Below are 15,730 nucleotides of genomic sequence, written 5' to 3'. Positions count from 1 at the left end.
GGACGTGGCCTCATCTGCAGGGCTGCACGACTGGTGCCAGTAATTTCTGGCATGTGAGAACCCTGATCGGAAGAAGCCGCCACCCGAGAAACCACCTGCATCTGGGAGCAAGCAGCTACTATCACTGCACATTGTAGTAACTGCTAACAAAAGATAACCTCAGAAAGATAATCTATCCCCCTTTTATTTTCTGGGAAATTCCAGCAAGCTGAGGTAGCACCCGGGAGCATACAAAGCAATTATTTCTTCCCAGATATGCAAAATGGATTAAAAAGTCACGTCATTCCTTTTCCTTAATGCTCTCTATTGTTGGCAGTGGACACCCTCAGCTATTTCTGCTCTCCTCCCCTCTCACCAGTCAGCAAAATCTCCCAAATGGACGTTTACCCACCTGTTTCACTTTCTCCTCCTTGGCAAATGTATTATTTTGCTGATTTTCTAGCTCCTCAACACCATAAATGGCTTTGAAATTGGCTTCTCTCTTGTGCACCTGCATCATCAATGTCGTCAGCAAGAGAGATGTGCACGGCTCGAGGAACATGTTTGTGTCAGAAAGCTGCTGCAGAGCCTTAGGGAGAGCAGGGACTGGATGCTTATGTGATGCTTGCAAGCATCTTAAAAGGGACTTCAGAAAAGCAGGGTATTTCTATCTTCACATCACTGGGCTTTGGAGCACTGAATTTTCCAGTTTCTCACAGGGAGATGCCCAGTTCCAGAGCAGCATTTGCATCTGAAACATTCCCATCACTTTGTTCCATGTTTTTATATTGCATCTTATTGTACCACATCAGCACAAACCCCCAAACCTCCTGCAATTCTTCAGCCCACCAAAATGCCACTGGATCTCTGCATTTTCTTGTTTTCCTTCTCCTTTGTACAAGTGCTGCAAGATGGAATGAAGACTCAGAGCTTTCTGATCCCGAGATTCACATCTTTGCTGAGAACCAGGGATCACTGGGGTGCTCCCAGAGCCACTGCTCATGTTCAGAATCATTCACAACATTCCTGCTGCCCTTGACGGATCTCCCCTCTGGTCACACAGCCTCATCCAGTATTCCCATCTTAAATAAGACAGCAAAGAGCACCAGAGACCAGGTAATGGGAAATAGCTGCAATGCAATGGCTTCTGAATGAAGAGAGGGGAATGAAGAACATACTTGCTATTGGATACTTTTTTTTTCTAATTTAAAAACCATCAGAGTTCTAGGAAAAAAGACAAGGAGCTGTGACAGACAAAATGAGCATGAAGCTTACAGCAAGAGCTAGGGTAGATGATACAGGCTGTGACACTTGCAATATAATGTTTTACAGTTTTCTTTGGGTATTAGCAGCAGTTTTATAATCCCCATACACATTTAATGTAAGAACAAAATTGTGCAAGAAATGAAAGAGAAATTTAGAACAACACCTAGATCCCCTTTTCTTCTTTTCAGGGTCTTGGAGGTCTTCTGACACCAAGAGTTCTCATAACATTTAGAATGCAGAACTGGGCCCCATGGCAGCAGCTTAACAAGGCACTTAGCATGTGTCATCTCCCAGAGTTAGGTTTTCACACCCAATGCATCATGTGAGGAGGATAATTACACTCCTGGGAAAGCCTACCAGTGTTGTCCTGTCTCCACAAGAGATCTCCTAAAAACAGATTTTTCTGCAGTCAGAAACCTGAACAATTTTGTTGCAGCTCTATATTATGACAGCTATAGATGAGAAGTTGTAATTTGGCAAAATTCTTGGTCACCATGACCTCAAAATCCTGAACTGCAAAGAATTAGTCATAAGGTCAGCCCTGGAATAATGTGGAGGAGCAATTCACCAGAACAAAACCTGAGGATCCCTCTTGGCCAGCAGCTCAGCATTCCTGAGAAACAACATATTCCAGCAATTGTATCTGCTCCTCCTCAGAGCTGAGACCTAAGCACACAATAACAAGCTGACCTGTTTATTCAGCTGTTTTTGACACCCCTCTATCTTCAGGCTTAGTATTAGTTTGAATAGGATAGCATCCAAGTCTAGAGGGGAAAATTTAGAGCTGGTCCTGACTTAGCTAAAGCAAGATAGAAAATAACTATCTAGTTTCTACTCAAATTTCACCACTAGGCCATTAATTGGCTTGAGTTCTGCCTCCTTAAAAAAGGCCATTTTGGCAATGCAGGAGCAGCTTTGGGTGCACAAAGGATGTGTGCCTATGGCTGGATGAGGGCAGGGCAGCTCAGAGCAGCAGCTCTGATCCAGGCTGGCATCCCAGCATGTTGCCAAGAGCCTCCTTGGGTTGGACAAAGTGCTGTGCTGACATGGACATGCAGCTTCCAGATTTGAAGTGATTCATGTGAAGCCAGCACAGAGCACAGCCTGTGCTCAGCTGCTGCAGATGTACCTGCTCCAGTGGCCCACAGAAAGAATGAGGTGTTTTCCCAGTGCAAAGGTAGTGGAAAGCTTAAAATAATCTAGCCATTCCACCTGTTCTTAAAACATTACCAGCATTTCATAAAATTAATAGAAGAAAAAACTTTCTGTCGACATCTTGTCTTTTTTTCATCTATTCATTTCCACCTCCCAAGTGAGATCTGTGCCTTTCTACTGTGGCAGCACAGCTACCTCTAGCAAAATGAGATCCCAGAAACAGAAAACAAGGCCAAGAATTTTCAAGTGACTTCTGATAACAGATGGCCTGAGACTGTCAAACTTGTGCTGGAAAATGAGAGAGGCAACAGACTTCATGTGCTCATGAAGATATCTCAAGCCAAAAAGAAAGCAAAAAAAAGACAAAAAAAGACATCCCCCCAACTTAATGACAAAAAAATAAATGCTATGGAAATAAAAGATTTCCATTATGTTGCTCCTGAATTTGCAGTGAGGTTGTTCAGGTAACACAGGGTGGTTTTATCAATCACCAGATAAAGAGCAGGCACACAGAGCTGCATTCCATGTTACCTTTCATACAGAAAAGAACACACCATGCCAGCAAACATCAACTTCCCGAGAAGAGTCATCAAAAACTGAAAAGTGGTCTCACTGTGTTCACCAGAAAGCTCAAACTGGTACCAGTCTCACTCTTTGGCAACACAGATCCATTTACACACCCCTTGGATCCCACATCTCTTCCCTACAGAGTACAAAGTCTGAACTAGAACAGCATCGTGATGCAGAGGAAAGGCAGGATATCTTAAAAATCTCTTCATGGTCTCCCTTAACTGCTACCCAAGCACTTCAAGGAAGAGAACAACCCCCAGTCAAAAACTTGTGTGCTGCCTTTTATCTGTCCAAGCAATAAACCTGCTTGTCCAAAACTACTGTGCCATTGAAGCCCACAATGCTCCCAAAGCCCTGAGGCTTTGAAAGGCAAAACTTAATTCCACAGCTTTGGTTCCCATCATTATATTATTGACTTGCACAAAAACACAAAAGGAAAAAGAAAAAAAGCCATCACTGCCTAATTGATTCACAATTATTTATTGTTTTACCTCAAAGTAAAAGAAAATGAAAACTTCTCTGTTCTGTGAAAATACCTCAGTGTTTCAGCTAAAGAAAGTAAAGAAACAGCCAAGAGAGATGGTTTTGTGTGCTGGGTAACCATCAAGGAGTGGTCTGAAGTCCAGAACTACCACTCCAAAGAACTGCTGAGCCCTTCCAAAAGTATTTTCACTATGCAGTAGAGCACAGGGCTATGGAATTGTCACAGGGTACCAAACCTTCCTCTCTCAGATCATAAATTAGGTCACTAAACACACTGGCCCTTTTAACTATATCCAATGTGATTTTTTTCCAGATCTCACAGTTTTAAGGAAAGATTTACTGAGATTTAAGGCTGTAAATTTCTTTAATGTCATCATTTAAATTCTACATAACCCCCACTCCTGTATCAGCACTATTTTTAATCATTACCATGGTGACAAAGCCGTAAAGGTGCTTTACACAAGGAAGGCTTTACCACACTTTCAAGAACAGTTGCTCTTAACTTAATATTTTACAGTTTTAAATTTCAAAGAAGACTAACTCTGAACATTTACCATTTGATACAAAAACTGATACTCATCCATGGCTATTGCATAAAAAATACTCAGTACTAACGAACAAGAAATTCATAACCTGGACACAGTAAAGACCAGAGAGCAAAGCATCATTCAGGTCAAGTAGGACTCTGACAGTCAATCCCTTTACAATTAATAGGGCTGCTTGTGCATGGAAGTATCTGTTTCCTGAAGACACAGATAGAACAATCCCTATGAGAACCAGGAAAGTATTAATCCAAAATTAAAGTTTTTGAACAAAGGCCAACATCGCTTGTTTTAGTATTCAATGCAAAATGTTTTCAAATCCCAAATGACAACATTGTTCCAGTTTCCTAATTCATGGGATTCAAAACATGGAGTCTGGGCTGAAAACGGATTTTAGAACAAAAGCTAATGTGAGTGTTGACTGTGAGTCAGGGGTGTGCATGCAGGATGGGGAGGGGGCTGCTCCCCTCAGCTCAGCACTGCTGAGTTCACGTGCCTGGTCTGGCTCTCAGCAACCTCCTACAACCTCCAAATAAACCATGAACTGCATGGCATGGGTGGAGAGAGGACCAGATGATGTTCAAAGGTCCCTTCCAACCTAAACAATCCTACAATTAACACATTTGCACTGTTCCTGCTAAGAGATGTGTGAACTCCCTGACCAAGCAGCAGTTCTCATCAGGGGACACACAGGCACTGGTGAAAAGCACGAGTGGGAAAGACAAGGTACAGGCAAGCCTTTCTAGAAGATCCAGGTCAGAGGCACACAAAGCTCAGACTGAGTCATGCTTCATGCTTTCCAGCAGACCTGGGTCTGTTCTTTCTGTATTGTGTCAGCTCAGGACATTCCCCCAAAGGCTGTCAACTGACATGTCTGACTGCTGCATCACCCAGCTGACCAGAAAACACGAGCAGCTCACCCCACAATGAGGGCAGTGTGCAGGGCTTACTACCAAGTACACTAAAAAAATGCAACATGCTCTGCATGAACTTAGGTGAATTCCAACTAAAAAATGTAAATCTACACCTGTACTCTGCACCACGAGAGAGGACCTAAGGATTCCTGGGGAAAAACATCACTGATGTCTTTCTAACTGAAATGCAACATGGACTAAATTAGCCAAGTGTACCTTTTAATGATGAATGGATTAATGGAGTAACCATTTTCTACAGAGGATGGTACCTTTCTGCTCAGCACTACAAATGCACATAGAGAGCAAAACAAGCAACAAAATAGATGGATGCTGGCTGTATCCCAAAGTTATTAGTCCCAGTGTCCCTCAAAGCCAAGTTTAGCTGTATCCATCCCCTACAGAAGTGTTTGGTTGCCACTGTATCTGCCCTGGATCCAGAGAGGGCAATGAACTGCATGTGTTATTCTCTTTTGTATATCCACAGAAAGTGTTGTTATCTTTATTGATACACTGTTATGACTTATCAGTTTCCACATACCAAAGATTATGTATCATGGTTTCAATCCAACCTCCTTGGTTGAGAGGAACTTTCCTTACACAATGGATTAATGATTTATGTTTGAGAAGCTGGAGAGTTGTTAACATGTTCTGTTTATTCTCTGGACAAAGACAGCTTGGCTTAGCGACAACTCGAAGGAAATCAGGATTTCTAAAAATAGGCTGAGGTGGCCAATAATCCTTTAGGAGTTGTGATACTCACTGATATCCAGATTAAATGAGGAATTATGAGTAACCCTTAGTGGGAGGGTTTGAAATGGAAAACCCAAAGAGAAGATGACTACATAAGGAACACTCATACTGTCCCTACATCCCTGCTGACTTCAGTGAGCACAGTATTCAAGGAAAAAGACATAACTAAAAAGCTGTGTAAGCATCTTGACAGCTAGTTAGCTGGATGACACATAAAACCTCTTGGAGCTGAATCTAAAACATGGATAATTACGTGTTTGGTTCTCTTTTATTTCTCTTAAACTGTACCATCTCTTTTATTATTCTCTGAGTTGAAGGAAGGAATTATTCTTGATTTTTATTTCCATGTTTGTCTCTAGAACAAAAATAATTTCCAGGGTGCCAGTTGGCAAATTTAATTCCCACAGCATGTTAAACCTTAAAACTGCACCACATCAAAGCTCTCTCACAGACCTTAGCACCTTTCTACAAAACCAAAGTATGTGCAGGAACCTAAAGAGCTTCCCCAAGTATTTGAGACACAGCTATTCACTGTTCTTACCCCTTTCCCATGTAGCTCAGGGAAAAGCACAGGAAAAAGAGTCAGAAGGACACTGACAGAATATGAATCTGCTCCCATAATTGCAATTTGAGAGGGAGCAATCCTCACTGCTGGAAATTCTTGGATTATCAGATTGCTGTCTATACAGTGGATTCCTCCAGCCTTGTTTGGGCAGGGCTGAAGAAAATTAAACTTCAATCTAGTGCCAAGTACACTGGGGCTCTGGGTTCAGTTGGGCTCCCTAAATGCTCCCACCACACAAGTGCAAACAATAGCAAGATCATCTCTGTTGAATGTTTTCCCCTGAATAACTGTTACAGCTATCTGCACTGGTTTACATCTGTGTTCTACATCCCACAGAAATGTTTTGACCTATTATTTGTAAGACCACTGGACAAATATATCATTTATCAGCACAACCACCCAATTATAATACAGCTGCAGCCATCTCTCTGCCAGCTGGTGCTTTGTGTAAATGCCCCATTCCAGAAGAATAGGTTTCCTGTGGGTTTTTTTTGTGGGTTCCCTCACTACCTGCTTAATCATCAAACCATACAAATTATGGATTGAGATGAACCTCAGCACCTGGCTCCTAAAGTCATAGGCTACAGGGTCAGTAAAGTGATAAACTTCACTAAGGTGTAACACACAACTGCACTCCCTCACTTCCCTTCTACACTGACAGCTTGTCCTGCTCCTTCAGCCTGCTGGGATCTCACTTAAACCTGCCAAAGAGCAGAAAGTTATCAAGTGCTCTCCCTCTGAACTATTAAGCAACAAAAACCAAATACTAAATTACCTCCTTTTCAGCAAAGAGGAATTTCCGAGTGCCAAGTACCTGGGTTGTGACTAAACCCTGTCACTGTTCTTATGGGAAAACACTGTTTGCTATTCTTGGTAAAGGGAAGGGCTTTCAAATCAAGATAATGTTTCACTTGTTTTTCAGAAACAAATTTAATGGGGGTGGGGAGGGAAGAAGGGAAGCAAAAATAAATTTTACTTTGCACCAAGTTAAATTACTCAGAGTTTCCCAAAATGTGAGGCTTGGGTCAGAAGCACTGGAAAGTTTAAGAAATACTCCTTTAAAAACAACTCCCACAGAGCAAAGCTCCTTCTCCATGACTGAAAGGCATGTAAGGAAGCCAGGTCACTCTGTCTAGCCTGGCTTGCTTGCTTTCTTTTCCTTTCTTCTTTTTTTAAGAATTTATTTGGTGGGTTGAATGGTAGGGCCATGTTGCATCTTTACCACATCTTACTTGATGTTTCCCAGAGTTGCACCTCCAACCCCAATTCACCCCTTGCTGCAGGAACAAAATGAGCCACCAGCACATTGGTGCCACAACCATCCTGGCTGGGGGTAGAGGCAGAAAATGAAATTCCATCATCACTTCTATCCATGCTCTCTCTGATTATCCCTGCCTGCCAAAGCAGGAGAGAAAATAATGGCCACATGGAGATACTGCCTTTGCATGCTTTAAGTGCTTTGTTGTCCTCAGGAGCTGCAAAGAAATCAAGGCTGGCTGGGTATTGTGTTAATGATACTGTCAAGAGGCCAAAATAAAGTGCTACACCACAACCCAGCCTTCTGCTATCAGCACTACTGTCCCACTCTCCTTTGGGCAATCAGGGTAACAGGCTGGAGAACATGCCAGTGGTCTGGGAAAGGAGATCTCAACACTTGGCTTTTGCTGATAAAAACCTGGAACCACTCAGAACACGACTCTGCCAGATGCTGATGGCTACACAAAGCACACCAACACTCTAGTTTTGCCACACAACTATTTTGCAACTATCAAATACACCTACAACAAAACCAGTTTGGTGGGAGGGAGTTCCGTATATTTTTCCATGTGGTTGCTGTCAGCAGGCTGAAATCTTGATAAGCTGCACAGCCAACTTGGCTGACTTCACTGAAACCCTGCTGAAGACAAGTTCTGAGCTGAAAAGCTACTGTTTGTGTTTCCCACTGCCAGGCAAGGGAGGACAACCATATTCAGCATCTGGCCAAAACTTGTTTCCAGCTGCATCAAAGATCCATACAGATTCCACCCAAAGGTCAGCAGCCACGGTTTTAGATGAAGAATGTGCTGCTTTTGAAAGACAATGTTGTCACTGTGATGCACTCTCCCTACTCCATTGTTCCCACTGAAAATGAGGAAGGGCTTGAGGTCTCTGAAATGGGAACTGCCTTTAACTCCAAATCATCCTGAAGTATAAACATAGACTGATGCATAACTGATTGATGTTACATACAGTAATCAACTCTAAAAGACATTTTCTCCCTAGCTTCTCAGAAAAATAAAAAAAAAAACCAAACAAACAAAAACCTCCAAATATCCCAAGAGTCCAGAGGATATGATGTGTTCTCACTGTGGAATATTACACTTCACAGTACAAAACTAAAACCATCCAATCTCTGTTCTGTTTAAATGTGAATTAACTGCCTGTGTACTTTTTAAAACCAGTCACATGTTGATAAAGCTGGACTGTGTAACAAGTTCATTTGTCCACTTCATTCGTGACACAGACACATTAAAACTGCAAACATGTTCTGATTTGGGGTTTCTGCAAGAAAAGACTTTATCCATTCAGGGCTTTGACAATGAACAAACTGGGAATTCTAGAAAGTATTCTTAGAGGCAGAGAATGAGGAAGATGAAGTACAGAACTTACCTTCCACTGCAAAGAATGGAACCACTGATCCCTCAGGTAACTGTTTGCAGCCTGCAATAAGGAAAAGTTACAGACAAAATCATTAGTTTCTACCAGTGCTTCAGGTCACTAAGGTACTTTATATTATAACCAGTTTATTTTCACAGAAAGCAGTGTCACAAAGACCTTGCTGCATTATAAAACACTGAACCAAAACCCTACAAAATATTAACCTGCTATGAAATGCTGTCCAGCCCAGAGACTGAAAAATCCTCCGTGAACTCAAACAGGTGTGGGTCAGATCTTTAATTCCTGGGGGGCATTTGCCTCTGCCATTAATCACCAAAAGCAGAGTATGAAGATGGGCTGACATTTTACTAGGAGGGGTGGGTTTTTTCCATACTCTGGTTTCTTTTCTTGTCCTGCTCCTCAGCTGGCCCCAAAGCAATTCAAATAATGTCTTAGCTCCTCCAGTGATATTAAAACAGTGAAAAGCACAGCACAGACAGACGTGCAGATACATGCACAGACTGTTTGCAGCAACAGCAGAAATGTTGCAATAATCACTCCCAGCCATCACCCATTTTTGTCCATATTAAGCACAGCTGCCAGAAATTCCCAGTGTGAAGCCAGGTCGTAGCCAATGAAGAAATAGTTCAACACTCCCAAAGGTCAAAAGGCTTGGTATCAAAAAATATAAAAGCATGTACAGTGACGTAAATATGCGTGCCTTAACAAGGTGACATAAGTCTGAAGTATTTGAGTGGGCAGAGATGCCCTTTGGCTTTTCCAGCTCCACCTTAACGCTGCCAATTTTTACTCACGTTTCAAAATGTTTTACAAAAACATGAAGATTACAGGTTAGCCTATAAATCCATGTCAAAAAATTTAAAAGGTGAGGTTCTTTGCCAGTCAAAAAGCATGTGTTTTTTGCAAATTAGAGCATCACTTACGAAGTTTCACTCCCCAACACCTTTTCAGTTAAGTATTCAAAATCCACACTACAGAGTGTATTTAATCTCCCAACACTCATTCAGTTCACTGATAATGGCAGAAATACCAGAGGTAAATATGCTGTATGGCTACCAAAAACATGTTTAACCTCAAGACCAGAAATTAGTGGTTCAGTGACATAAATTTGGACTGATTACTCTGAATTAAATAGACTAGCATCTTTTTATATGTATGTATCCTTTTATGTAATATGTATTACATATTATTTATATCTTAATGAGAAGAAATTGCTCCTCCAGTAGATGCTGAGGCAATACAGCAGGAATAAATATATTATAAATAATCTTAGTTGACCACAGAATCCAACAAAAACCTTCCATTTCAAGAAGAATGCTGATATATCAGAATATGGAATTGCTACCAATGAAAACAAAAATTTCCTGCTTTATTTTATTTTTTTTGCATGCAATGAAAAATTGTAAAAATATTTGGAGTGCGTATCTTCAGGATATTTTGGTCAGCCAATATTTACTGATTTTCTGTTATTTACACAGTATTTTATACATATATGGGCATTATAACACAAGACAGATTTTTTACTTGTATGTTACAGAATTAAATTTCAATTCTATATACTTAATACTGTATTTTAATACAATGAAAAGGTCAAAAAACAATTTGCCACCAAAAGGCAGAAGAATATTTTTAACATAATTAAAAAGACATGAAGGAAATATGCTTCAATGTTTCTTATCTTTGTGCAGAGACAATGCTCTAAAACCTCAACATACTTCTTTGAAAAAATTAATTTCAAATTGAAATTCATGTAGGAAAACAAAAAACCTCCTTTCTAAATTCCAGCATCAAAGCTCTTTAAATAATAAGTAAAACTGAAGGTTTTTGTAGGCTTCATGTATACTAAGCAATTGTACCAATAATATAGCAAGGCACACATCCAGTACATTCTTACAAAATTTAGGAAGACTGAGTTTATAGGAACTATACAAACTAAGATATTGTTATTTAAATAAAAATCAAAACTTTTCTAGGGGAAGGAAGTACTTCACTCCAAGAGGTAAAATGTCAACCTGAGTCAGTTCTTAAAGTGAGACCAAATGCTGAAGCCCTAACTTGAGATCTGTTAGTTATTCTTGTGCTTTAATGATGTCAGTAGGACAGATTGTAAGACCACTGCAAACAATTAGAGAATATTATGTGTAGATAAATTGTGGAAATGATTGGAGCCCTAACTATTAGTGAGGACAAGAGCATCATGAATAGCAGGAGGCACAAGTGAACTGCAAATACTGTGGGAGAAAGAAATGAGGAATGTTGCAAGACACAAAATCAAAACTGGCAGAGGAAAGACCTGTACAACTCTATGGCAGCAATATACAGAAAGCATTTTAAAAGTAAAATTAGCAAAGTGACTGGGTTCCAAGTGTGGAGCCAATGTCATTCAAGACCACTTCCCAGGAAAATCAAGACAAAGAGACAACATGAACAGAAAACAGAAAAACAAACCTTTAGAGAACTCCCACACTTCTAGTGATCAGGACTCAGTGGTAAGAGAAGTTTGGAAGACCAATGGCCATTTCAGCAGCGCTCTTTGCACCAGCTCAGCACAGACTGAACACTTTACCCCAACCTCCCTCATCCTGAGGGAGCTGACACCAGCATTCCCCATTTCTGCCAGCTGCAGGGACTGATCCTCCCAGTGCACCCTTCCGGCCCCCTGACTCCAGCAAAGCCACAGCATCCTGCAGGAAACGCTGGCAAACAAAGATCTCACCCTGCACAGCATCCTTTGGTCCTCCCTCCTCATTTTCAGGCTCACACTGAGAAGGCACTACAGGGAGTATTTCTTTCTTACCAAAGGAACAGTTCATAGCATGCCAGGGTGAAAAAAGAGCCACCAAGCTCTTGTGGGTGCTCAGCTGCCCAGTCAGCTCTGCAGGCACTGACTTACTCGAGCATTCAGGTTATTGTAACATTTCTGAAGTTTAAGCAATGAGCACCACAGTGTAAAGCAGTAGAGGGAACCACAATTCATTTATGGGGCTGCACATAGACATTTACAGTTTTATCTGATGTGCACTGACAGAACCCAGGCTTTCTGCACTGAAGTCATCACTTTCTGGGAACTAACACCTACAGTTTTTTACCACAGCTAAGGGCATAGTTAACTGTATTTGTTCTGCTCTAGGGTACAATAAAAAGGAGAAAATGAGACAGAAAAGACTTTAAACCAGGCTTTCCTTAGGCATTCTGACCACACAGGGAAAGTTTTTCTTATTTTCAGCCTTGCCCTCGCAGTGAGTCCAATTCTGCTCCACTCTTCTGACAGCTACCTTTCCAACTTAAAAAAAATTTCAGCTGGAAATGTTTTGCCTGCTGTTGTTACAAATAGTAGACAGGACTGCAGTATAATGAAGATCTTATAATTCTTTATTGTACTTGAATACAGTTTTACATATAGTGGTATGTAAAATAGTAGTTTAGGCCCCTTGTGTGTTTAGCATGTTTAGGCCCTAATTCTGCAAATAATTTTGTTCTCAAATGCAGTGGCTTTACACAGTCCAACTGAGCTTCCTGCACAATCAAGTCCTCATATTGTTTTTGTACAACCACAACATAGTAGAAAAATACTTTAGAAAACAGGAAAATGTGGGAGTAAAACTCTTAAAAGGTGCAAGAAGATTAAATGACTTGTAGCTTATTTATTATTCCAATGAGGAAGCAGAGTATCTACTTTAAGAACATCTACTGTTGACAGTACTTTTTTAAGATTAACTGATCCTGGAACTGTGTTCTGAAGGATTTTATATTCTCATTTTTGGGGTGTAAAGGTTCAGTCACAGAGGAAAAGCCACCTGGGAACAACTGTAGTACAAACTTTACTCATAGGATTAAATTCTCTGCTTTAAAAAGAAAGCTTACAGGAAAAAAACTGTGCAAGAGATTAAATGCCTACATATGCAAAGCTTTGGTCAACATGAGCAAATTTATACCTCTGTTGAACAAGGAAGTATTTGCTCTGCACCCCAACTACTTCATTTCTTACTCAATGAGAAGGAATACAAGTTTATTGTTAAAAAGCAGTGAACATTTTAAAGGTAGGTTTTCTTTTTGCTCACAAAAATAGGAAATTGAACACTTGCTTCATGCCAGGTTACAGCCCCTGTAATCATTTGTACTCAGGCAAGGAGGAGACTAAATAGGAACCTTCCTGAGAAACAGAACACCTTAAACTCTGCAAGAAACAGAGCACTCCACAGATTATGGTGAAGAACTCTTCCATTCCTTTAACAGTAAATGACCACCACAACATCCCTTGCTGCTGGGCATGTGTGTTACTCAGAAGAATACATTAACAGGCTTGTCCATGTAGGAAACTGTTCCCAAGTTTTCCTTGCAACAGCATTCATCACACATATGCTTCTAGAGGATTTTGCCATCTGAAAAGATGTGGCAATAAGTGGGATTTGATGACCCAGATTTTGGCTTTGATTCTTCATGAGTTTATCCTGTGATTCTCTCTCTCCCTTGCTTGCTCTCTGGTCAGCAGGATGGCATTTTGCTGTGCTTTTTTTCTAGCTGATATTCATGACTGGGACACATCAAACAGCACAGGCTTCTCTGCCCCCATTTATTATCAGCCACATGAACAGTGGAGTGTCCCAGGGCTGCAGGAAGCCAAGCCCATGGCACACATACAACTGTACAAAACCTTTACATTGCTGATGCAAATCCCAGCACTGCACCCCTGACTTCCCTGCAAGAGAAACCTGCCACTCTTCTGGCTTAACCCAGGGTACAGAGAGAGTTGCTAGAAATTGCTAGAAATGCCCTTTTCCTCCTTAAAATATTCCCTGCCTCTGCTGGGTTGTGGTCCTTGTATGACCTCTCCACACTGGCAGCATTGGCTGGACTGGCACTTGAAACAAAAGGCAGGTTCTCCTAGGAGACTGAAATAAAATACCACTGAAAACCCAGTGGAAACATTGACTGTGGGGACTCCCTGGCACAAACAGCGTGGTCAAGCACCGAGCTGAACGTGTGACTCTTGTGCTTGTCAAGGCTTCCTGCTCTGTTTGTTTTTCCTTCTGACTACACTCGATTGCCAAGAAATTAATAAAACAACACGAGCGACGGGGATGGAAGTGGTGGCTTTAAAAGAAAGGACACCACAGGAAAGCAAGGCAGTACTGTCATGAATTAAATACCAAAGCCTTTTTCCTGGGACTCTCCCTATATTTGGTGCTCAGCAGCTCATGAAATTATACTGTAAGGTTTTTTTCACTCTCTTTCAAAAGGTTTTTTCACTATCAAGGGTAGCATCCTCATAATCATCCACACAACACCATAATCACATCTTGTGCTTTACAAAGAGAAAGCAGAAGAACAGAAGCCTAGCCCAGCTCAAGAAGGCCCTGTTATTCCCGATACTAAAGAGCTCACACTTCATCAAAGCTAAATTTAGTTCCCATTTCCTGGCCTGAAGAGCTTGTGGCCTATGAGCCAGCTTCAGCAACACTCTTCTTTCACACCTGCTATCCCAACTGGAGGGAAGGAAAAAAAATCTGAGATTTTGATTGCTGCTCATGAAAAGGACCAGGGATCACATAATTTGGCAGGGGGAAAGAAAACACAATCCCTCAGCATGTCTGGAAAACTGACAGCCCATGATCCCCAGAAACCTGACTGTCCATGACTCCCACATGGGACAATGGGAATCCCCAAATGCCAGGCAGTGAAACACTCAAAAAGCTGTGCTTATTCAATAAACACTGAGTGGGAAGAGCTCCACACATGAAAATGATTTCTAAATGTGAACCCAGCCTGGATTAAGCTGTCTGTTGCCTGAGAACCAGGTCTTCCTCTGAAAGCCAGGTAGGCACGTCCTGTTGGCGTGATCGGGTTTCCTAAGAGGAGCTGCATCACCTCCGGCGCTGCCTGTCAGATTCCGTGTGTTAAAATAGGTTGGGATGGGTCAGTGTTGCCATGGGAGGGCTTGGGGATGATGTAAGGAAAGGTAATGGCACTCTTCCCTCTCTGACTCATTACTGTGCACTAATAAGCCAGAAATAGACCCTGGTGACAGCAGACAGAGGGGATGAAAACTTGAACATGGACAGGGGCTCTCCTCCAGTATCTCACACAGAATTGTTTTGGTTAGAAAACACCTCTGAGATCAAATTCATCATCTAACCCAGCACTGCCAAGCTCATCACTAAGCCATGTCCCCAGGTGCCACATCTACATCTTTTAAATACCTCCAGAGACAGTGACTCAATCACTTCCCTGGGCAGCCTGTGCCCTGAGAATACTTTTGGTGAAGAATTTTTTCCTAATTGCCAATCTGCACCTCCACAGCCTTTCCCTCACACCCACTAGGCAGGTCACCTTGTCACAGGAGGAGCTCAGGTTGGTCAGGTTGGACCAGCCTTTCTTAAATCCACACTGCCTTTAGTGAAGCAAAAATTGCAATCCTAAATTTTTCTCAAAAATGAAAAATTGGGAAAGGCCCTTATTCAAAGTACTAAACTGCTTCATTTTATGGCAAATCATGTCAACAACATCCCACGCTAGTAAAGAATTTACAATGCAGTATGTGCAAAAACATAGATCAACATATAAAATCTGTAATAATCAGAAATATGAAATAAATTTGGGGTAGTCAAAACTATTCATTTAGACATTTTTACATATGCGTGTGTGTGTGTATATATTCATACACACTTTATTTAAAGGCTTTGGAAAAAAATAAAAATACAGATTTCACCAAAAGTTCAGTTCAGAACAGTACTGAGAATATGTTTTGGACTAGTTTGCCTTGTTCCACTATCATACACTTCCTGATACTAGAGGTGGACATTACATCAGAGCCTGCTGCTGCTCAGAATAGCAGGGCAGAACGATTT

The 15,730-nt window shown here is 41.3% G+C and overlaps 1 protein-coding gene across 1 annotated transcript in view; it reads right to left on the bottom strand.

Annotated features, from left to right (window-relative positions):
* LOC117001433 (c-Maf inducing protein) overlaps positions 1-15,730 on the bottom strand; it is a 128,646-nt gene that overhangs the window by 43,006 nt on the left and 69,910 nt on the right. Inside the window, exon 3 of the mRNA XM_033069784.2 lies at positions 8,874-8,924. Coding sequence (XP_032925675.1) covers positions 8,874-8,924 — 51 coding nt within the window. The remainder of the gene's footprint in view (positions 1-8,873; positions 8,925-15,730) is intronic.

This window comes from Catharus ustulatus, chromosome 11 (assembly GCF_009819885.2).
Source record: "Catharus ustulatus isolate bCatUst1 chromosome 11, bCatUst1.pri.v2, whole genome shotgun sequence".
NCBI classification, from domain to species: Eukaryota; Metazoa; Chordata; class Aves; order Passeriformes; family Turdidae; genus Catharus; species Catharus ustulatus.
The sequence above is the reverse complement of the archived record's forward strand: the minus strand, read 5'-3'. Positions and strand labels throughout refer to the sequence as shown.